Source organism: Bombina bombina, chromosome 3, assembly GCF_027579735.1.
Source record: "Bombina bombina isolate aBomBom1 chromosome 3, aBomBom1.pri, whole genome shotgun sequence".
Classification (NCBI taxonomy): domain Eukaryota; kingdom Metazoa; phylum Chordata; class Amphibia; order Anura; family Bombinatoridae; genus Bombina; species Bombina bombina.
Window position 1 is genome coordinate 1,037,840,037 of NC_069501.1, and position 24,245 is coordinate 1,037,864,281.

Here is a 24,245-nt window from a genome sequence, read left to right on the forward strand (position 1 = left end):
ATTTTAAGCTATTAATTAGCAGTATTAAATTACCTTAATATAATAAAATGTTAATAATATAACATATTTGGTATCAGAATAATCAGAAAAAATAACCTAATATTAACCATCTGTAATTGGGGTTATATATGATTAATGCAGAGAGTGTGATCTGATTAAATAACCATTTTATAAAAAAAAAATTAACTTGCTTAAAAATTTTAGAAATGGTCTTGTTGTATTTGTTTGTACGTCTGCTGCCACCTAGTGTTATGATGCGGAATTGCAACCATGAGATGATTGGTTGTTGCAAAGAATGCATTTCCTTGATAACACATTTACCAAATAAACCAATCCATGTTCAGTTGCAAAGAACCAATCCAAGACAAGGCCGTGGGCGTTTCCAATATTCACCAATGACTGATAAATAATCAAAAAGGGGAGGGGTGAGATCAGATGATTTAAACCCCAGCATAGAGACTAAAAAGGTGGTGTTGACTGATCCAGAAAGGAGTAACTGCTGCAGTTATTAATCAAAAGCACACACCTACTATTGGACTCCATATGCTTTACCCCAATTTTGAATTTCTGAGGTGAATTGGACCTGTTAAGAAATATTGGAAACTGGATTGCTGTTTATTTGGTGAAGTATATTGTATTTTAAATTGGTAGTATTGTTTAAATCTGTGTCTGATTGGCTAAGTAACTCATCTATGCAAGTTCTGATATTGTAAGTTAATTCTGTATTAGGATAAATTGCAGTTAAATAGCAGAATATATATATATTATCCTATTATTGAAAGAGCACAGTTTAGAATTGTATTGCTTGGATGTTAAAGGTTTTTAGTCCCATTGTGTTAAATAAATAAGGCTGAATTGTGAAGGTATATTTTTCTGGGTTTTGTAAGAAGGATAGCATATTTTAAGAGTTGGTTTTAACGCATATAAATTTTGTGTCATATTCTAATATTGCAAATATATTTCAAAAATGTTCATGGATATTAACTAAATAAAATAGTTCAGGTATTTATATTAATTTTATTGTTTCTACTAGATGCATGTTTATTAAGGGTTTCTATTTTTAAAGAAAATTATTGCTTGTATTGTGTCATAATCCTGCCATAAACTGATATATTATTTGGATAGCACTACTAAGATTTTCATAAATATACTGACACAGCTAAGATTTAAAAGCAAAAATGGAAAGGTTAGTTACCGCATCTGGCCAAATGGGACAAGCCCAGGTACCTCGTCAAGGTTCTTTCCAATACCTGGGACCCTAAAACAGCCACACAATGCAAGCTCTCAAATCCTAACAAGCTGGGAACAAGGGAAGGGTGCACAGGCATAGGTAATCACCCTAGACATATACAAAACATGGAAGAAACTGCACTCTCATACCGGACCGGGTACACATCCCATGACCCTGCCACATGCTCAGCCCTGGGTGCCACTGGCACTCACAGGAAGCTGTGCTGTCCCCAGAGTCACAGGCAGTTAACCCCAGACAGGTCTGGGTGCAAGAACCATAGGGAAAATTACAAAACAAATTAATACAACACAGAGAAAACCCAGCACTCACTTACAAGCTCTCAGCTAAGACCTGTCTGGGGTTAACTGCCTGTGACTCTGGGGACAGCACAGCTTCCTGTGAGTGCCAGTGGCACCCAGGGCTGAGCATGTTGCAGGGTCATAGGATGTGTACCCGGTCCGGTAGGAGAGTGCAGTTCCCTTCCGTGTTTTGTATATGTCTAGGGTGATTACATATGCCTGTGCACCCTTCCCTTGTTCCCAGTTTGTTTGGATTTGAGAGCTTGCATTGGGTGGCTGTTTTAGGGTCCCAGGTATTGGAAAGGACCTTGACGAGGTACCTGGGCTTGTCCCATTTGGCCAGATACGGTAACTAACCTTTCCATTTTTGCTTTTAAATCTTAGCCGAGAGCTTGTGAGTGCTGGGTTTTCTATGTGTGTTGTATTAATTTGTTTTGTAATTTTCCCTATGGTTCTTGCCCCCAGACCTGTCTGGGGTTAACTGCCTGTGACTCTGGGGACAGCACAGCTTCCTGTGAGTGCCAGTGGCACCCCAGGGCTGAGCATGTTGCAGGGTTATGGGATGTGTACCCGGTATGAGAGTGCAGTTCCCTTCCGTGTTTTGTATATATATATATATATACACATATACACACATTGATTGGAGTAGCCGTGTTACGATTGACAAAAATGTATGGAAAGAAAATTAACTCTTTTCATACCACAGCGCCACACATAATTAACAAACACTCTGGTCTCCAAAAAAAAAAATTCTAGAGAAAACTATCGGCTAGATTAAGAGTTGTGCATTAGGGTAAAAAAGCAGCGTTAAGAGGCCCTAACGCTGCTTTTTTACGCCCGCAGGTATTACGAGTCTTGAAGGATTAGGGGCACCGCACACTTCTTTGGCCTTACCGCAAAACGACTTACGTAAACTTTGTAAAGTCTTTTTCTATGGGACTTCCATAGCGCTAATATTACGACTCTGTCCTGGGAGGCCAAAAAGTGAGCGGTACACCCTACCCTGTCAAGATCCCTAACGCATTTAAAAGTCAGTAGTTATGAGTTTTATACTACAACGCTGTAGCATAAAACTCATAACTAAAGTGTTAAAAAGTACACTAACACCCATAAACTACCTATTAACCCCTAAACCGAGGCCCTCCCGCATAGCAAATACTAAAATAAAATTTTTAACCCCTTATCTGCCGCTCCGGACACCGCCGTCACCTACATTATATTTATGAATCCCTAATCTGCTGCCCCCAACATCGCAGCCACCTACATTATATTTATTAACCCCTAATCTGCCGCCCCCAATGTCGCCGCCACCTACCTACACTTATTAACCCCTAATCTGCCCCCCAATGTCGCCGCCACTATAATAAACATATTAACCCCTAAACCGCCGCACTCCTGCCTCGCAAACATTAGTTAAATATTAACCCCTAATCTGCCGTCCCTAACATCGCCGCCACCTACCTACATTTATTAACCCCCTGTTCCGATCAGCCAATAGGATTGAGCTTGCATTCTATTGGCTGATTGGAACAACAAATAGAATGCGAGCTCAATCCTATTGGCTGATTGCACAGCCTGCAAAAAATTTCTCCCGAAAGCTGCTTCAGCCAAAGCAAAATCGTCAAATTTGTAAAACTTTGAAAAAGTATGTAAGGAGGACCAGGTAGCCGCCTTACAAATCTGCTCCATAGAGGTCTCATTCTTGAAGGCCCAAGAAGCCACAGCTCTAGTTGAGTGGGCGGCAATCCTCTGAATAGGCTTATGTCCCGCTGTCTCATAAGCCAAGAGAATCATGCTCCTCAGCCAAAAAGATAGGGAAGTGGAAGAAATCTTCTGTCCTTTGCCCTTCCCCGAATAGACAACAAACAATGCTGAAGTCTGTCTGAAATCCTTCGTAGCCTGAAGATTAAATTTCAAAGCTCGAACCACATTCACTTTATGATAGATGCGTCGGGTGACCGGCTTTTGATGCACAAAGGGGCCCTGTACCAGCAGATCCCTGTGACAGGGCAACCTCCATGGAGGAGACGATGACATCCCCACCAGATACGCAAACCACAACCTCCACGGCCACGACGGAGCAATCAGAATAGTTGATGCTTGCTGCTTGATGCGGGCCGATACTCAAGGTAGAAGTAATAATGGTGGAAATATGTAGACAAGGTTAAATCCCCAAGGCACTGCTAAGGAATCAGTTCTGCCTCGAGATCCCTGGACCGCGACCCATATCTGGGTAGCTTGAAGATCCCCATCTGTCGCAAATCTCCGCAAACACTTCAGGGTAAAGAGACCATTCCCCCAGATGAAACAATTGTCTGCTGAGAAAATCTGCTTCCCAGTTATCCACACCGGGGATGTTGATTGCTGACAGTGAGCAGTTCTGGGTCTCTGCCCACTCCAGAATCCGAGATACTTCCCTCATGGCTAGGGAGCTTCTTGTTCCCCCCTGATGGTTGATGTAAGCCACAGAGGTAATGTTGTCCGACTGGAATCTGATGAACTGGGATGAACTCAGGAGGGGCCAAGCCCTCAGAGCGTTGAAGATCACTCAAAGTTCCAGGATGTTGATCGGAAGGAGCGGCGACTCCCGATACCACCTGCCCTGTGCCTTCCTGGCACCCCAAACAGCTCCCCATCCTGAGCAGCTTGCGTCTATAGTCACAATCTCCCAGGATGGTCTCAGGAAGGATGTCCCCTGGGACAGCTGATCTGGACGTAGCCACCACGAGAGGGATTCCCTCGACCGGATGCCCAGAGAGATCTGTTGGGATAGATCTGAGAGATCACCGTTCCATTGCCTCAACATGCACAACTGAAGAGGTCGTAGATGGAACCTGGCAAATGGAATGACATCTATACTGGATACCATGAGCCCAATCACCTCCATACACTGGGACACAGATGACCTTGAAGAGGTCTGAAGGGCAAGGCAGCTGGAGGCAATTTTGCAACGTCTCTTGTCTTTCAGGAATATCTTCATGGATATGGAGTCTATTATCATGCCCAGGAACTGCACTCTGGTACTGGGATCCAGAAAACTCTTTCCTGAGTTTATGTTCCATCCATGAGATCGATTAAGTAGCTCTCGAATGGTCCTCTGCCAGCCGACAGGACAGAGCCTGGACCAGGATGTCGTCCAGATAAGGTGCTACTGCAATACCTATGGAGCTCGCCACCGCAAGCAAAGCTCCCAGAACCTTCGTAAAGACTCTTGGAGCAGTAGCCAGACCGAAGGGGAGAGCTACAAACTGGAAGTGCTGGTCCAGAAAAGCGAATCTTAGGAACTTGAAGTGATCCCTGTGTATTGGCACATGAAGGTAAGCGTTCAAGTCTATCGTAGTCATGAACTGACCCTCTTGAACTAAAGGGCAGAATAGACCTTATCGTCTCCATCTTGCACAATGGGATTGACAGAAACTTGTTTACGCACTTTAGTTCAAGAATCAGGCGAAACGTACCCTCCTTTTTTATGACCACGAAAAGGTTTGAATAGTACCCTAGACCTCTTTCTGCTAGAGGTACCGGAACAATTACTCCTAGAGAGGAGAGATCCCTCACGCACTCTAGGAAAGCATCTCGTTTCTCTGGTCTTGATGATAGGTTTGACAAGACGAATCTGCCCCTGGGAGGGTGAGTTTTGAAACCTATCCTGTAACCTTGGGCAATAACCTCCAGAACACAAGGATCCTGCACGTTTCTCGTCCAAGCCTCCGCGAAGAGAGATAATCTGCCCTCTACAAGATCCAAAGACGGATCGGGGGCTGCCCGTTCATGACGATTTGGTCTCGGTGGGCTTCTTGCTCTGCTTGGCTTTATTTGAATACTGAGATTTTTTCCAAGATTGCTCGGGCTTCGTGGCAGGCTGCTGTCATTGGGACTTGTCCGAACGAAAGGGACAAAAATTAGGAACCTTAGGTTTATTCTTCTTATCCTGTGGTAGAAAGGCACCCTTGCCCCCTGTGACCGTGGATATGATAGAGTCCAGGCCTGGACCGAAAAGAACCTTCCACTTAAATGGAAGGGAATGTAATCTAGATTTGGACAAACAAAATAAAGTGACCAGCGACAGAAAATACTAATACTACACACTCCAACTAGAATATAGGAATCTCTCAATAAACCTATAAAAAATCGCAAGATAGAAGAAAACAGTACTAGGCAGCGCTCAAAAGAGCTAAAGAGTATCAAAAACTAAAAAAACTATCAGATCAAACCGATATATATATATATATATATATATAATCAGTATTTTATGACTTACAGCTGCAGAAGATTAACCACAAAAGTAAGGAAAAATACGACTATAATAAATAGGCTAGAAAACACTAAGAAACATGCTAGATAAACAACTAATATAATCTCATAAATAGACTCCTAAACATAGGGACAAAAAAAGGTGCCGGTTTCCAAATAAAACAAATTTAATTTATACAATAATTTCATCAGTACAGTTTAAAAATAAGTAATAGTTGTTATAAACCAGGATCCTGATAAAAAATAAAAACAATAAATTCAAGGTGCCGTTTTAAAAATGAAACAAATTTATACAACAATTTATACAACAAAATAATTTCATCAATACAGCTTAAAAATAATTCTAGGTCGACCTAGTACAATATCATAACATAATAACAATGTTGACATATAGACATAAACATAAAAATGCAAATTCAAATTACAAGTAGTACCCTCTAATGATGCCTGCTAATATAACTAATAATGTATAGACACAATATTACTATGATATCAAACCGGAGACAAATGAAGATATATTACGCCTTTGTGGATAAAACAGTCCAATGGTATTCCTATTACAGGCCCAGATGAAAACTGACTAGCCGTCTCAGGCAGCGTAGGGTCTGGACTAACAGTCTTTTAGCAGCGTCAGTATTATACCGATGTTAACAACGGGAGTCTTTTAGCAGATAAACGGGCCCTCCTATGGACGGAGAAATCCTTTTAGTGCAATATCGAGTCACATATTAAAAACAATAACTGTACTCACAGCTTAAATTATGTCGGCGTCAAACACACAGTGCACCGGTCGTGCTGTGTATCTCCCACAGGTTCCTATTGCATGACCTCCTAAGGAGACAAGTGGAAGTAATCACAATAATGCAAGATGGAATATGGCTAGAAACCCAGTGATAAAACAGTAGTTAATCTCACGGGTTAGATCGTAAACACAAATCTAAACACCTTTGGATTCACCTTGGTGGTTTTACTACTGTATCACTCTAATGGGCTATTACGCCAATATCTGCAGCTAAATATAAATGCTCCTAGAACAGGAGCAGTGGACAAGAGCAACTCGTTTCAAAACTTTTGTTTCTTTTTCAAGCTCATCAACCTTGCGGATATTGGCGTATCAGGATCCTGCTTATGGGATTATAACAACTATTGCTCATTTTTAAACTGTACTGATGAAATTATTGTACAAATTAAATTTGTTTTATTTGTAAACCAGCACCTTTATTTGTCCCTATGTTTAGGAGTCTATTTATGAGATTATATTAGTTGTTTATGTAGCCTATTTATTATAGTTGTATTTTTCCTTACTTTTGTGGTTAATCTTCTACAGCTGTAAGTTATAAAATACTGATATATATATATATATATATCAGTTTGATCTGATAGTTTTTAGTTTTTGATACTCTTTAGCTCTTTTGAGCGCTCCCTAGTACTGTTTTCTTCAATCTAGATTTGGACGTCATGTCAGCAGATCATGACTTCAACCACAGGGCCCTCTGGGCCAGAACAGAAAAGCCTGATGTCTTGGCATTCAAGCGAATAATTTGCATATTTGCATCACAGATAAACAAATTAGCTACCATCAGGGCCTTAATTCTTTCCTGAATCTCATGGAGGGGAGTCTCCACCTCGATCATCTCTGACAGGTCTCCACCTCGATCATCTCTGACAGAGTCACACCAATAGGTAGCGGCTTCCGCCACCGCAGCGACCGCCGCTGCAGGCTGAAATACGAACCATTAGTGCTGAAACATCTTTCTTAACAGGGTCTCTAATTTCTTATTCATGGGTTCCTTAAGCAACAAAATATCCTCAAATGGGATAGTGGTGCGCTTAGCGAACGTGGAGATAGCTCCATCCACCTTTGGGACAGATCCCCACAATTGTAGCTGAGAATCAGGAACCGGGAACAATTTCTTAAATGAAGAGAAAGAAGGGATTAAAAGAAAGGGGAGAAAGAAGATTAAAGTCTCTCCCATTCATTCTTAATAATATTCGCCATCTTAACGGGAACCGGGAAAGTCTGGGGCACTACCCTGTCCTCGTAAACTTTATCAAGCTTAAGAATATAAGGATCCTTGGGTTACTTCAGTTCCGGGAACCTCTAGAGTAGCAACCAACTCTTTTAATAAAAAGCGTAAGTGCTCAATCCTAAACCTAAAGTCTGGTTCCTCAGCAGCCGGAGGTTTAGAGGCCACAGATTCCGACCCAGAGAGAGAGTGTTCCGAGGTATCGGGGTCTTCCTAATCAGCAGATAACCTAGTTTCAGATACATCTAACGAAGTAGATGACCCTGGAAAGGAAAGCAATGTTTAACCTTTCGCTTGCGCTTAGCAGGGCAAGGTAAAGCACTAAAGGCCGCAGACACCGCCGTTTGCAACTGATCAGAGGTGGACGGCTAAGCTAAACATCTTGTTCTTTTTAGATATCACTATTTTATCAAGGCATGTGGAACATAGTTGAGCAGGCGGGTATACCATAACCTCCTCACAATAAACAAAGGCATTAGATCTAGGCAAAGAGGGAGTACCCTCTAACGCATCAGAGTCCTCCATAGCTTGCACCTTTAATATGGACTACAAAAAAAATATAAATGGCACCTTTATACCGCCAATGGCTGGGGCACTCACCACCTCCTATGACCCAGGCCAACAGAGAAACTCGCTTTGTCTCCTACAACCGACGGTCAGGAAACAGGAAGATAATGAGGCCACACCCGGTCACATGGAGTGCCATGTAGGACCACCCCTGCAGCCGAGAAAATGTGCCAAACTAATTAGACTGTGCAGTTAATCAAAAACAAAGGAAGAACCTGACTGTTCACACATTGCCAGAACCACATCTCACACATATTGCAGCAAAAAAACAAAATTTATGCTTACCTGATAAATGTATTTCTTTCTTGACATGATGAGTGCACGGATCATCTATTGGGAATATCACTCCTGCCCAGCAGGAGGCAGCAAAGAGCACCACAGCAAAGGTGTTAAATATCACCTCACTTCCCTCCAACCCCAGTCATTCGACTGAAGTAAAGGAGAGAAAGGAAGCAAGAAGGTGCAGAGGTGTCTGAAGTTTATAAAATACCAACAATCTGTCCAAAGAACAGGGCGTGCAGTGGACTCATTGTGTCAAGAAATAAATACATTTATCAGGTAAGCATATATTTTGTTTTCTTTCTAATGACACGCTGAGTCCACGGATCATCTAATTACTATTGGGAATCAATACTCAAGCTAGAGTACACAGATGATAAGGGAGGGACAAGACAGGGAACCTAAACGGAAGGCACCACTGCTTGAAGAACCTTTCTCCCAAAAGAGGCCTCAGCCGAGGCAAGTGTGTCAAATTTATAGAATTTTGAAAAAGTGTTTAGAGAGGACCAAGTTGCAGCCTTGCAAATCTGTTCCACAGAAAATTAATTTTTGAATGCCCAGGAAGAGGAAACAGCCCTTGTAGAATGAGCCATAACTCTCTCAGGAGGCTGCTGTCCAGCAGTTTCATAGGCAAAGCGAATGATACTCTTCAGCCACAAAGAAAGTGAAGTAGCTGTAGCTTTCTGCCCCTTACATTTTCCAGAGAAAACCACAAACAGAGCAGAAGACTGACGAAAATCCTTAGTTGCCTGTAAATAGAATTTTAATGCACGCACCACATCCAGATTGTGCAAAAGCCGTTTCTTCTGAGAAGGAAGATTAGGACACAAGGAAGGAACAACAATCTCCTGATTAATGTTCCGGTCTGAAACCACTTTAGGGAGAAACCCTAACTTAGTACGCCAAACCACTTATCCAAATGAAAAATAAGGTAAGGAGACTCATACTGTAATGCCGAGAGCTCTGACACTATACGAGCAGAAGAAATAGCAACAAGAAACAAAATCTTCCAAGATAACTTAATATCTAAGGAATGCATAGGCTCAAACGGAGCCCCTTGAAGAACCTTAAAGGGACACTGAACCCACATTTTTTCTTTCATGATTCAGATAGAGCATGCAATTTTAAGCAACTTTCTAATTTACTCCTATTATCAATTTTTCTTCGTTCACTTGCTATCTTTATTTGAAAAAGAAGTAATCTAAGCTTGTTTTTTGGTTTAAAACTCTGGACAGCACTTTTTTATTGGTGAATGAATTTATCTACCAATCAGCAAGAATAACCCAGGTTATTCACCAAAAATGGGCCGGCATCTAAACTTACATTCTTGCATTACAAATACAGATACCAAGAGAATGAAGAAAATATGATAATAGGAGTAAATTAGAAAGTTTCTTAAAAGTGCATGCTCTATCTGAATCACGAAAGAAAAAATTTGGGTTCAGTGTCCCTTTAAGAACTAAACTTAGACTCCAGGGAGGAGTAACTGGCTTGAACACAGGCCTGATCCTGACCAAGGCCTGCCAAAAATATTGCACGTCTGGGACGTCCGCCAGACATTTATATAACAAAATAGACAAGGCAGATATTTGCCCATTTAGGGAACTTGCCGATAAATCCTTCTCCAAACCTTCTTTCCCTTGTAAAAGTTTAGACTTAGATGACACATCCACAGACCAAGACTTCAACCATAAAGCTCTGAGGGCCAGTACAGCAAAAACAGAAATCTTAGCTCCCAGCTTAATAACATGAAGGGAAGCATCCGTAATAAAGGAGTTGGCCAACTTAAGGGACTTTATCCTATCCGGATTTCTTTAAGGGTAGTGTCTGTCCGAATAGAATCAGACAATGCATCAAACCAGTATGCTGCCGCACTGGTGACAGTAGCAATACAAACCGCGGGTTGCCATTGAAAACCCTAGTGTACATACATTTTCTTGAGTAACCCCTCTAACTTCTTGTCTATAGGATCCTTAAAGGAACAACGATAGTAGTTCTCTTGGCTAGTGTGGAAATTTCCCCCTCCACTTTGGGTACCGTCTGCCAAGACTCCTTGATAGAGTCTGCTATAGGAAACATCTTTTTAAATATAGGGGATGGAGAAATAGGGATACCCGGTCTCTCCCATTCCTCTCCCCAAGTACTTGTTTAGTTTACTAGACTTCTTAGGATTGACTACGACGGTAGTGCTGGAGTCGTCCAGGGTAGGTAAAATCTCCTAAAGTAACAAACGGAGGTGTTCAAGCTTAAACCTGAAAGAAACAACTTCAGTATCAGATAAAGGTATTACACTGTCTGAGTCTGAGATTTCACCCTCAGATGCTACCGAAGTATTTTCCTCTTCAGGCTTCTGGGAAGAAACATTCGGAATAGCCACTACTGTGTCAGCAACCTTATTCACAGATTGATTACATTTCCTCTTGCGCTTTCCCTGCAGCATGGGAAAAGCAGACAATACATCAGATACCGCTGATGACATTAGGGAAGCGATGTCGTGCAAGGTAACTCCAAGTGAAGTAATAGCGAAAGCGCAGGGTACTGGCTGTATGGACGCTAAATCTTAGGACATATGAGGAGAAAGCCGCAGCATATCTTGAACATTGTCAGAAGACTCCTGAACAGTATCTGCCTTAGACCATGTTGGCTCAGGAAAAGTCTATCCCTGTAATGTAAAGTTCACTCAATACATGAGGAACAGAAAGGGATTGGAGCTTCTACATTAGCATCAAAACATAAAGATCATGTAACATCTTGCAGGGTTTCTTGATCCATCTTTATTCACCAATAAACAGACAAAATTGATATTTTTATTTAGAAAATAGCCCCTCCAAAAAATTGTTAGTCTCTTTAAATTTTAAACGACAAAAATAACTTGAAATAAAACAGTGGCCTCCAAAATAACACCTCAGACAACTCTACACCTCAGCTTAGCCCTGCTGAGGTGCTTACCTGCCTGCCTACTAATGAAGTATATGACCTATAGTTGATCTGGACTCAAATGTCTAACTGCAGAGGTTTGTTAACATTAACGGTCCGTAACCGCAACGCTGCATAATCTGTGACGCAGCCGATTTCTAATGCGGAACACAGGAAGTGATACGGGGCCAGACAAAAAGGCGCGCAATAGACTGCCGCCGAATCCAACTATGCCCATTGTGGGCGTAACCACAAGAAACTCCCGATCGGCTAAATGTATTATCACAGCCGTCGGGAGTAAAGTTAAAACACATACACCACCATCACTGAGCCAGATTCTCCTTGTCCCCTGTGCCTGCTCTGCTGCCCTTAATAAACATTCACCTAACTAGGTGAATGTGACTTGCCCCCCAAAAAAATGTAAATGTGAAAGTGCTATCTTTTTCTCTGTATGTGTCCCAGAAAAAAATTATAGTTAGCACTTACCTTAAGACTTCTGCCAGGTAGCACGGCAGCTCCCTAGGTTTGAGAGGGCAGATCCCTCACATGGACCTGTGAATAGAAACACAGACTGAGTAATCTTACTCAGGCTTTCATGGATAGGGCAGCATAAATATATGGGAGGTGCAGTGAGAATTATGTCCTACAAGTTCCCATTGCATTAAAGCCACCACTGCTCTACTGAAGAGACTGATATGGACTACGGCTACACCCTAGAGCAAAGCAGAACAATCCTGCACTGCTTAAAAAATAATAAAATCTTGCTTGAAGTATCTTTTCCTAACACCTAACTTTACCACATCCTTGCTCTAACGTAGGCAAAGAGAATGACTGGGGTTGCAGGGAAGGGAGGTGATATTTAAAAGCTTTGCTGTGGTGCTCTTTGCCGCCTCCTGCTGGGCAGGAGTGATATTCCCAATAGTAATTAGATGATCCGTGGACTCATTGTGCTATTAGAAAGAAACACAATAAAGTAATCAAATAAATCCCCCCCCCGTTCAATAATCCCCTTCCGGAGATATTAACCCTTGATTCTGTACATTCTGTACACTGTGACCCTGTCTTCTTGCGTTAACATAAATGTATAAAATGAAACGATCTTACCAGAATCTATGCCGTGGAACAGGAACACAGCCTCTCAAGTTTGACAGTGTTGTAGCATCGCCTCTGACATGAACTTGAGTGGTAGAAAGCAGGCAGCAAAACTTGTCAACGCTGATTGCTTAAGGAGCTGTTAATACGAGTCGTGATGGTTTCGCAGAAAGACTCTCCCTGCATCTCTGGGCTCTTTCATCCATGCTCTGACAGGACTACTTAAAACTCCAGTACCATCTTGAAGAGTACTACCCGCCATAAGAGACTACTCCGTAAACTTCCGACATTTCTCTGCCATCCTGTGACGAAAGGCAAAAAATTACTGGGGGATGAGGGGGGTGGGGGAGGTATTTAAGACTTTGGCTGGGTTGTCTTTGCCTCCTCCTAGTGGCCAGGTTCTGAGTTCCCCACAAGTAATGAATGAAGCCGTGGACTCTCCTCATATTAATATGGAAATATATTTGATAAAATAAAATGTTCTGATATTCGGCTTGTATAGCACTGGATTTGGTCTTATGAGAATAAGTTGCCCGTGAACCCTCCACTGAGAGAAAGGGTACTCTGAGGCGAGCAGGAGCATTAAACACAATGCTCTATTCCAGACCTAGAAAGAGGAATCTTAAGTGCCATTAGAACATCACCAATCCCTAAAGCAGCAAGAAATCTGCTTCTGCTGCCCAAAAATATCCCCAAACTTTAGAGGATTTCATATATGTCATAGTCTCCATTTAAATGAGGAATTTTAACTTCCAAAGTCCTGTCCTTCAAACCTAGAAGGTAAGAGCACTTACCTGTGGCTCCAGCTGCAGGGCAGGAACAGCTTCTTAGGTATGACAGACTCACCCACATCTGCCAGGTACCTGTAGATAAAGAAAAAACAGAGTAACCAAACCCTGGTTTTCTATAGAGGGGTAGTATTGTTGTTAGAAGTAAAGCAAAGACCAAATTGCCGCCTTTTAACTGCTAAAAGCCACCATTACTCTTGACATGGACACAGCATAGCCCCAATCCTTGCTTGCAGGGAAAAGTACCCATTAAAGGATTAAATATCTTCAGACACCTTCTTCGCACATCCTCCCTTGACAGAGGAAAAGAGAATGACTGGGGATTATGGGTAAGGGAAGTGACACTTAACAGCTCTGCTGGGGTACTCTTTGCCTCCACCTGCTGGCCAGGAGTTGAATTCCCACTAGTAATTGGGATGAAATCGTGGACACTCCATGCCATAAGAAAGAAAATAAATTAAATTAAACCAAAATGAAAAGTTTGGATAAAAAACATCACTGAAATAAATGTGAATATAAAATGTACTTACCTCATAAAAACCACAATATTATGTACTTTGACTGAAGGCAATGTGCAGAAGTAACTAAGGAGACAGAAAACATGAGAAACAATGGTAAAATATATTTGCAAAAGGCAAAACATTATCTATTATATAACGTTTAAAATGTTTTCAACCCAACATGAAATTTAACATTAGTGAGAAAATAGTGAAACATACGACTAACTTTTTATTATATTTTCCCAACTAGACTTCTAAATTAAAGGGACAATGAACAGTTATAGTCAGAGCTTTAACAACACGACTATAGTTTACCAGTCATAGGACAAAAGTAACTAGTACAAAGGGTCAAAACATCAGTCCACTCAATGGCAAAGGCACATGAAACCAGGGTGGATAAAAATTGATTAAAAGAAAATGCTTTTTGAGGAAAAATCTATAAAGATAGCTATCTATTTCAGATTCATTATAACCCAAATGTTATTCATCTTGAAATAAGTATTCATTTTAATTATGAAGCATGAGGTTGTATAGTCATGGCTCTAAAGTTTAATTCACAATGTCATGCTCTCCCAGAGGTTTCTTCAAGATTATTTTGGACATGTTTACAATCTAGAAGATATTATCAGATAGTCTTTGTTTTGTAACTGTTAATTTGCAGAAATAACATGACACTTCTTAAAAGCAAAACTGTTCTAAATTAAACATACATTAAGCAATAAAAGGGCATAACCGTAATTTGTTTTCTTTTATGACTCAGATACAGCATACAATTTTAAACAACTTTCCAGTTTACTTATATTATCAAATGTGTTCATTCTCGTGTTGTCCTTTGTTGAAGAAGCAGCAATGCAATACTGGGAGCTAGCCAACACACCAGTGACAAGAGGCATGTATGTGCAGCTACCAATCAGCAGCTATCTCCCAGTAGGTCTATAAGAGAGATCTGGATATACTACAACCCTGTGTGTGATTCTGCACTAAAAGCGGGGTTCAACATCTAGAATATAGCGGCCGCTATAGTTCATCTAGAATATAGCGGCCGCTATAGTTCATCTGTCAAGTTATCCTGACCAATAGGATTTACCTTTAGAGATGACGCCTCCCGATCAGTGATGTCACGGGATATACATACGCCTCACGGAGGTGATTCTTAATACATGGACGGTACGCCTGAAGGTAAAACGGGTTTACTTTTACCCGGCTTTGATCTCTTTTTTATCTCTTCTGAGGACTTTAGTCATTATGTCGACTTCATCCACATAATACAGAGACAAGCTCTATATTGGCAACAGTAGTCATCTGTTTTTATTTTTTGTGTTTTTATATATCGGAGACGTCCGATTTTTAATATCTCTATATTTCTGTACTTTATTTTCGTAGGATATATACCTCTATAACTGTTTGATTAAATTTTATTTGCAAAGCAAGTCATTTTATCTCATTTCATTTGCATAGCAAGTAATTCATCTCACTTTGTTTTCATTGCAGCACCTTTAGCTTTGATTAGCGCTTCTCCTGTTTTTTTCATTCTTTTGCATATCTTTTTTTCCCTAACTTGAGGGACTTTAGGGTTGGAGCAGCTTGGTGCCTTTTGCGCACACTTTAACCCTCCTAACCACACTTTCCAGAGGGGCTAGGAAACCCCTCTCTCTTTTGCCAGAAATAACCACTCCCCTCTTTTTACGACATGTCATAAAGTTCAGAGTATTTGGCTGAAATTATAGAACACCTTATAACTTCTGTTTTACATATTCAACACATAAACCTATATAAGCAATTTCCCAGTGACATCATGAGAATTAGTTTGGTACCAAATATGACATGGTTGTCATATTTTAATCATCTAGTGTCATAATATGGTTAAAAGCATGTCTCAAGTTGTACTAGTGTCCTCTGATCTACCTTATCTAGCTCTGGGTAGAGGGCACTGTTTTTTGTCTCTTGTGCTGACATTTTAACTTACTTGATGCATCAATAGATATGCAATAACATTTGGTCAATTGGAACTTAAAAACTATTTATTAGGGGCTCTGGCTTATCTAAGGGAAAACACAGCAACACATTTCTTCTGAAAAAAACAATGTTTTTCGCACACAAGCTAAAGAAAATTAACCCATTAGCATCTAAATCATGAAGTATTCATGACAGTGTTGTTTAAGTTTAAATAAACAATTGAATTTATTATCATTAAGGTAATCATTGTTTCTGTTTAGTAAGTTAAAACTATTTAAATTGTTATTATTATTAAGGTAATGATTATTTTTCTATTTACAATAAACTACAGCTGAAAAGTTGATCAAATATGAATGATTAACCTAATAAACTGGAGATAGATCACCTTCCAATAATTTCATAATTATCTATAGATTTCTAATGGTATATAAATAAATCAGTAATTTTCAGATATAACTGTAAAAATAATTTGAAAAGTTATTATTCTAAAAATGAAACCTTTATTTAGAAAACCATGATTTAAACTGAGTCTTACTGTCTAGTTATTTAAATTGTGATTAAAATCGATTTGATTTATATCATATCCATCAAATCCAAACTTTCTCTTTCATGATTAAGACAGAGCATGCAATATTAAAATAACTTTTTATTTTATTTCTATTATCAAGTGTGTTCAATTCTCTGGGTATCCTTTGTTGAAGTATTAACAATGCTGTACTGCAAGCTAGCTAAACACATCAGGTGAACCAATGACAAGTGCTATATTTGTGCAGCCACCAATCAGCAGTAGTACATTGCTGCACCTTAGCCAATGTAGGTATGCATTTAAACAATGAACACAATGAGAAATAATCAAAGAAAACGGGAAAGTTGTTTAAAATTGTGTGGTGTGTCTGGATCATGAAAGAAAAATGTTGAGTTTCATGTCCTTTTAAAGATAGACAAACTGATTAATATTACTTGCATGGGGCCTGCTCTGGTCATGGTATATATAGCACATATTACTAGATAGACATACTAGACACACATATAAAAGCAAATACAAAAGCAGGCAAATATAATTTGTTTCATATTTTAAAAGGGCAGTCTAGACAAAAATAAACTTTCATGATTTAGATAGGGCATGTAATTTTAATCAACTTTCCAATGTACTTTTATCATCAACATTTCTTTGTTCCCTTGGTGGTATTTTTGAAAAGCTAAACCTAGGTAGTCTCAAACTGATTTCTAAAACCGTTGAAAACCGCCTCTTAGCTCAGAGCATTTTTAAAGTTTTTCACAGTTAGACAGTACTAGTTCATGTGTGTCATATAGATAACATAATTTATGCTTACCTGATAAATTTATTTCTCTTGTAGTGTATTCAGTCCACGGGTCATCCATTACTTATGGGATATATTCCCTTCCCAACAGGAAGTTGCAAGAGGATCACCCAAAGCAGAGCTGCTATATAGCTCCTCCCCTCACATGTCATATCCAGTCATTCGACCGAAACAAGACAAGAAAGGAGAAACCATAGGGTGCAGTGGTGACTGGAGTTTTAATTAAAATTTAGATCTGCCTTAAAAAAGACAGGGCGGGCCGTGGACTGAATACACTACAAGAGAAATAAATTTATCAGGTAAGCATAAATTATGTTTTCTCTTGTTAAGTGTATTCAGTCCACGGGTCATCCATTACTTATGGGATACCAATACCAAAGCTAAAGTACACGGATGATGGGAGGGACAAGGCAGGAACTTAAACGGAAGGAACCACTGCCTGTAGAACCTTTCTCCCAAAAACAGCCTCCGAAGAAGCAAAAGTGTCAAATTTGTAAAATTTTGAAAAGGTATGAAGCGAAGACCAAGTTGCAGCCTTGCAAATCTGTTCAACAGAGGCCTCATTCTTAAAGGCCCAGGTGGAAGCCACAGCTCTAGTGGAATGAGCTGTAATTCTTTCAGGGGGCTGCTGTCCAGCAGTCTCATAGGCGAAACGTATTATGCTACGAAGCCAAAAGGAGAGAGAGGTTGCCGAAGCTTTTTGACCTCTCCTCTGTCCAGAATAAACGACAAACAGGGAAGAAGTTTGACGAAAATCTTTAGTTGCCTGTAAATAGAACTTCAGGGCACGGACTACGTCCAGATTATGCAAAAGTCGTTCCTTCTTTGAAGAAGGATTAGGACATAATGATGGAACAACAATCTCCTGATTGATATTCCTGTTAGAAACTACCTTAGGTAAAAACCCAGGTTTAATACGCAGAACTACCTTGTCTGAATGGAAAATCAGATAAGGAGAATCACAATGTAAGGCAGATAACTCAGAGACTCTTCGAGCCGAGGAAATAGCCATTAAAAACAGAACTTTCCAAGATAAAAACATAATTTATGCTTACCTGATAAATTTATTTCTCTTGTAGTGTGTTCAGTCCACGGGTCATCCATTACTTATGGGATATATTCTCCTTCCCAACAGGAAGTTGCAAGAGGATCACCCAAGCAGAGCTGTTATATAGCTCCTCCCCTCACATGTCATATCCAGTCATTCGACCGAAACAAGACGAGAAAGGAGAAACTATAGGGTGCAGTGGTGACTGGAGTTTTAATTAAAATTTAGAACTGCCTCAAAAAGACAGGGCGGGCCGTGGACTGAACACACTACAAGAGAAATAAATTTATCAGGTAAGCATAAATTATGTTTTCTCTTGTTAAGTGTGTTCAGTCCACGGGTCATCCATTACTTATGGGATACAAATACCAAAGCTAAAGTACACGGATGATGGGAGGGACAAGGCAGGAACATTTAAACAGAAGGAACCACTGCCTGTAGAACCTTTCTCCCCAAAACAGCCTCCGAAGAAGCAAAAGTGTCAAATTTGTAAAATTTTGAAAAGGTATGAAGTGAAGACCAAGTTGCAGCCTTGCAAATCTGTTCAACAGAGGCCTCATTCTTAAAGGCCCAGGTGGAAGCCACAGCTCTAGTGGAATGAGCTGTAATTCTTTCAGGGGGCTGCTGTCCAGCAGTCTCATAGGCTAAACGTATTATGCTACGAAGCCAAAAAGAGAGAGAGGTGGCCGAAGCCTTTTGACCTCTCCTCTGTCCAGAATAAACGACAAACAGAGAAGAAGTTTGCAGAAAATCTTTAGTTGCCTGTAAGTAGAACTTCAGGGCACGGACTACGTCCAGATTATGCGAAAGACGTTCCTTCTTTGAAGAAGGGTTAGGACATAATGATGGAACAACAATCTCTCGATTGATATTCCTGTTAGAAACTACCTTAGGTAAAAACCCAGGTTTAGTACACAGAACTACCTTGTCTGAATGAAAAATCAGATAAGGAGAATCACAATGTAAGGCAGATAACTCAGAGACTCTTCGAGCCAAGGAAATAGCCATCAAAAACAGAACTTTCCAAGATAACAGCTTAATATCAGTGGAATGAAGGGGTTCAAACGGAACACCTTGAAGAACTTTAAGAACTACGGAGCAACAGTCTTAAACACAGGCTTAATCCTAGCTAAAGCCTGACAAAAAGCCTGGACGTCTGGAACTTCTGCCAGACGTTTGTGTAAAAGAATAGACAGAGCAGAAATCTGTCCCTTTAACGAACTAGCAGATAAACCCTTTTCTAAACCATCTTGTAGAAAACACAATATCCTAGGAATCCTGACCTTACTCCATGAGTAACTCTTGGATTCACACCAATATAAATATTTACGCCATATCTTATGGTAAATTTTTCTGGTAACAGGTTTCCGAGCCTGTATTAATGTATCAATAACCGACTCTGAGAAACCACGCTTTGATAAAATCAAGCGTTCAATCTCCATGCAGTCAGCCTCAGAGAAATTAGGCTTGGATGGTTGAAAGGACCCTGAATTAGAAGGTCCTGCCTCAGAGGCAGAGACCATGGTGGACAGGACGACATGTCCACTAGGTCTGCATACCAGGTCCTGCGTGGCCACGCAGGCGCTATCAAAATCACTGATGCTCTCTCCTGTTTGATCCTGGCAATCAATCGAGGCAGCAACGGAAACGGAGGAAACACATAAGCCATCTTGAAACCCCAAGGGGCTGCTAGAGCATCTATCAGCACCGCTCCCGGGTCCCTGGATCTGGATCCGTAACAAGGAAGCTTGGCGTTCTGGCGAGACGCCATGAGATCCAGTTCTGGTTTGCCCCAACGATGAATCAGTTGAGCAAAGACCTCCGGATGAAGTTCCCACTCCCCCGGATGAAAAGTCTGGCGACTTAGAAAGTCCGCCTCCCAGTTCTCCACGCCTGGGATGTGGATCGCTGACAGGTGGCAAGAGTGAGACTCTGCCCAGCGAATAATCCTGGAGACTTCTAACATCGCTAGGGAACTCCTGGTTCCCCCTTGATGGTTGATGTAAGCCACAGTCGTGATGTTGTACGACTGAAATCTGATGAACCTCAGGGTTGCTAACTGAGGCCAAGCTAGAAGAGCATTGAATATTGCTCTTAATTCCAGAATATTTATTGGGAGGAGTTTCTCCTCCTGAGTCCACGATCCCTGATCCTTCAGGGAGTTCCAGACTGCGCCCCAGCCTAGTAGGCTGGCATCTGTTGTTACAATCGTCCAATCTGGCCTGTGAAAAGTCATTCCTTTGGACAGATGAACCCGCGACAACCACCAGAGAAGAGAATCTCTGGCCTCCTGGTCCAGATTCAGTAGAGGGGACAGATCTGAATAATCCCCATTCCACTGACTTAGCATGCATAATTGCAGCGGTCTGAGATGCAGGCGCGCAAATGGCACTATGTCCATTGCCGCGACCATTAAGCCGATTACTTCCATGCACTGAGTTACTGATGGCCTTGGAATGGAATGAAGGACACGGCAAGCATTTAGAATCTTTGATAACCTGGACTCCGTCAGGTAAATCTTCATCTCTACAGAATCTATCAGAGTCCCTAGAAAAGGAACCCTTGTGAGTGGTAACAGAGAACTCTTTTCCACGTTCACTTTCCACCCATGCGACCTCAGAAATGCAAGAACTATCTCTGTATGAGACTTTGCATTTTGAAAACTCGACGCTTGTATCAGAATGTCGTCTAGGTACGGAGCCACCGCTATGCCTTGCGGTCTTAGTACCGCCAGAAGTGAGCCCAGAACCTTTGTAAAAATTCTGGGGGCCGTAGCTAACCCGAAGGGAAGAGCTACAAACTGGTAATGCCTGTCTAGAAAGGCAAATCTTAGGTACCGATAATGCTCTTTGTGAATCGGTATGTGAAGGTAGGCATCCTTTAAGTCCACAGTGGTCATATACTGACCCTCTTGGATCATGGGTAGGATGGTTCGAATAGTTTCCATTTTGAACGATGGAACCCTTAGGAACTTGTTTAAGATCTTTAGGTCCAAGATTGGTCTGAAGGTTCCCTCTTTTTTGGGAACCACAAACAGATTTGAGTAAAACCCTTGCCCTTGTTCCGTTCGCGGAACTAGATGGATCACTCCCATTACTAAGAGGTCTTGTACACATTGTAGAAATGCCTCTTTCTTTATTAGGTTTGTTGATAACCTTGACAGATGAAATCTCCCTTGTGGAGGAGAAGCTTTGAAGTCCAGAAGGTATCCCTGAGATATGATCTCCAACGTCCAGGGATCCTGGACATCTCTTGCCCAAGCCTGGGCGAAGAGAGAGAGTCTGCCCCCCACTAGATCCGTTTCCGGATAGGGGGCCCTTCCTTCATGCTGTCTTAGGGGCAGAAGTAGGCTTTCTGGCCTGCTTGCCCTTGTTCCAGGACTGGTTGCTTTTCCAACCCTGTCTGTAACGAGCAGCAGTTCCTTCCTGTTTTGGAGCGGAGGAAGTTGATGCTGCTCCTGCCTTGAAATTACGAAAGGCACGAAAATTAGACTGTTTGGCCTTTGATTTGGCCCTATCCTGAGGAAGGGAGTGACCCTTACCTCCAGTAATGTCAGCAATAATTTCTTTCAAGCCGGGTTTGCCCTTTGAAAGGAATATTAAGCAATTTAGATTTAGATGTCACATCTGCTGACCAGGATTTAAGCCATAGCGCTCTGCGCCCCTGGATGGCAAATCCGGAGTTCTTAGCCGTTAGTTTGGTTAAGTGCACAACGGCGTCCGAAACAAATGCATTAGCTAGCTTAAGTGCTTTAAGCTTGTTCATGATCTCATCCAATGGTGCTGTGCGAATAGCCTCTTCTAGAGACTCAAACCAGAAAGCCGCCGCAGCAGTGACGGGCGCAATGCATGCAAGGGGCTGTAATATAAAACCTTGTTGAACAAACATTTTCTTAAGGTAACCTTCTAATTTTTTATCCATTGGATCTGAGAAAGCACAACTATCCTCCACCGGGATAGTGGTGCGCTTAGCTAAAGTAGAAACTGCTCCCTCCACCTTAGGGACCGTCTGCCATAAGTCTCGTGTGGTAGCGTCTATTGGGAACATTTTTCTAAATATCGGAGGAGGGGAAAAGGGCACACCGGGTCTCTATCCCACTCCTTGCTAATAATCTCTGTAAGCCTTTTAGGTATAGGAAAAACGTCAGTACACACCGGCACCGCATAGTATTTATCCAGCCTACATAACTTCTCTGGGATTGCAACCGTGTCACAATCATTCAGAGCGGCTAACACCTCCCCTAGCAATACACGGAGGTTCTCAAGCTTAAATTTAAAATCTCTGAATCCGGTCTCCCTGGATCAGATCCGTCACCCACAGAATGAAGCTCTCCGTCCTCATGTTCTGCAAATTGTGACGCAGTATCGGACATGGCTCTCGTGTCATCAGCGCGCTCTGTCCTTAACCCGGAGCTATCGCGCTTGCCTCTTAACTCAGGCAAATTAGATAATACTTCTTTCATAACATTAGCCATATCTTGCAAAGTGATTTGTAAGGGCCTTGATGTACTTGGCGCCACAACATCATGCACCTCCTGAGCGGGAGGCGCAGGTACTGACACGTGAGGAGAGTTAGGCGGCATAACTTCCCCCTCGATGTCTGGTGATAATTTCTTTACCGGTAAAGACTGACCTTTATTTAAAGTAATATCAATACAATTGGTACACATATTTCTATTGGGCTCCACATTGGCTTTTAAACATAATGAACAAGCAGATTCATCTGTATCAGACATGTTTAAACAGACTAGCAATGAGGCTAGCAAGCTTGGAAATTACTTTCAGAAAATTTTCAAGCAATGTAAAAACGCTGCTGCGCTTTTAAAAACACAAAAAGACAACAAGAGTTGAAATAACAATGTATGAAATTAGCAGAGGATTGCACCCACTAGCAAAAGGATGATTAACCCCTTAATACCCAAAAACGGATAATCAATTTAACAGTTAACATTTTTATCACAGTCAAACACACTGTCACAGGTCTGCTGTGACTGATTACCTCCCTCAAATATAAATTTTGAAGACCCCTGAGCTCTCTGGAGACGTCCTGGATCAAGGAGGAAGAGACGGGAAGACTATGATTGAATTTTAACTGCGCAACAAGGCGCTAACAAAAAGCCCCTCCCACTCATATTACAACAGTGGGAGACCAGCTATTTTCTATGCAGAAATATACGTTAGCAATGTGGAAAAAATCATGACCCAAGAGATTTATCACCAAAGTACCTCACAAAACGATTAACATGCCAGTAAAAGTTTTTAAAAACAACACTTCAGATGTGTGTAAAGTTATCACTAAGCCTGCTACCAGTCGCTTCTACTGCAGTTAAGGCTCATACATTATTCCAGTATTAACAGTATTTTTTCAGTCAAATTCTATTCCCTAGAAAATAACTCTACTGTGCATACATTTACCAGCCTGATACCAGTCGCTACTACTGCATTTTAGGCTGTACTTACATCATATGGCAGTGTTTTCTTAGTCAATTCCATTCCAAGAAAATATTTTACTGCACATACCTCATTTGCAGGGGACCCCGCATGCTATTCCCTTTTCTGAAGTTACCCCACTCCTCAGAATGTCCGAGAACAGCCAGTGGATCTTAGTTACGTCTGCTAAGATCATAGAAAACGCAGGCAGATTCTTCTTCTAAATACTGCCTGAGAGAAAAAACAGCACACTCCGGTGCCATTTAAAATAACAAACTTTTGATTGAAGAATAATTAAGTAAAAAACTCCTAACTCCTCTCACGACCTCCTTCTTTGTTGAGAGTTGCAAGAGAATGACTGGATATGACATGTGAGGGGAGGAGCTATATAGCAGCTCTGCTTGGGTGATCCTCTTGCAACTTCCTGTTGGGAAGGAGAATATATCCCATAAGTAATGGATGACCCGTGGACTGAACACACTTAACAAGAGAAAGCTTAATATCAATGGAATGAAGGGGTTCAAACGGAACACCTTG

General features: G+C 41.2%; 1 protein-coding gene across 3 annotated transcripts in view; it reads right to left on the reverse strand.

Moving 5' to 3' along the window:
• Positions 1–24,245, reverse strand: part of TMEM106C (transmembrane protein 106C) — a 373,766-nt gene that overhangs the window by 42,283 nt on the left and 307,238 nt on the right. For all 3 annotated transcript variants that reach the window (XM_053708252.1, XM_053708251.1, XM_053708249.1), the window contains one exon: positions 13,984–14,037. In XM_053708252.1, coding sequence (XP_053564227.1) covers positions 13,984–14,037 — 54 coding nt within the window. The remainder of the gene's footprint in view (positions 1–13,983; positions 14,038–24,245) is intronic.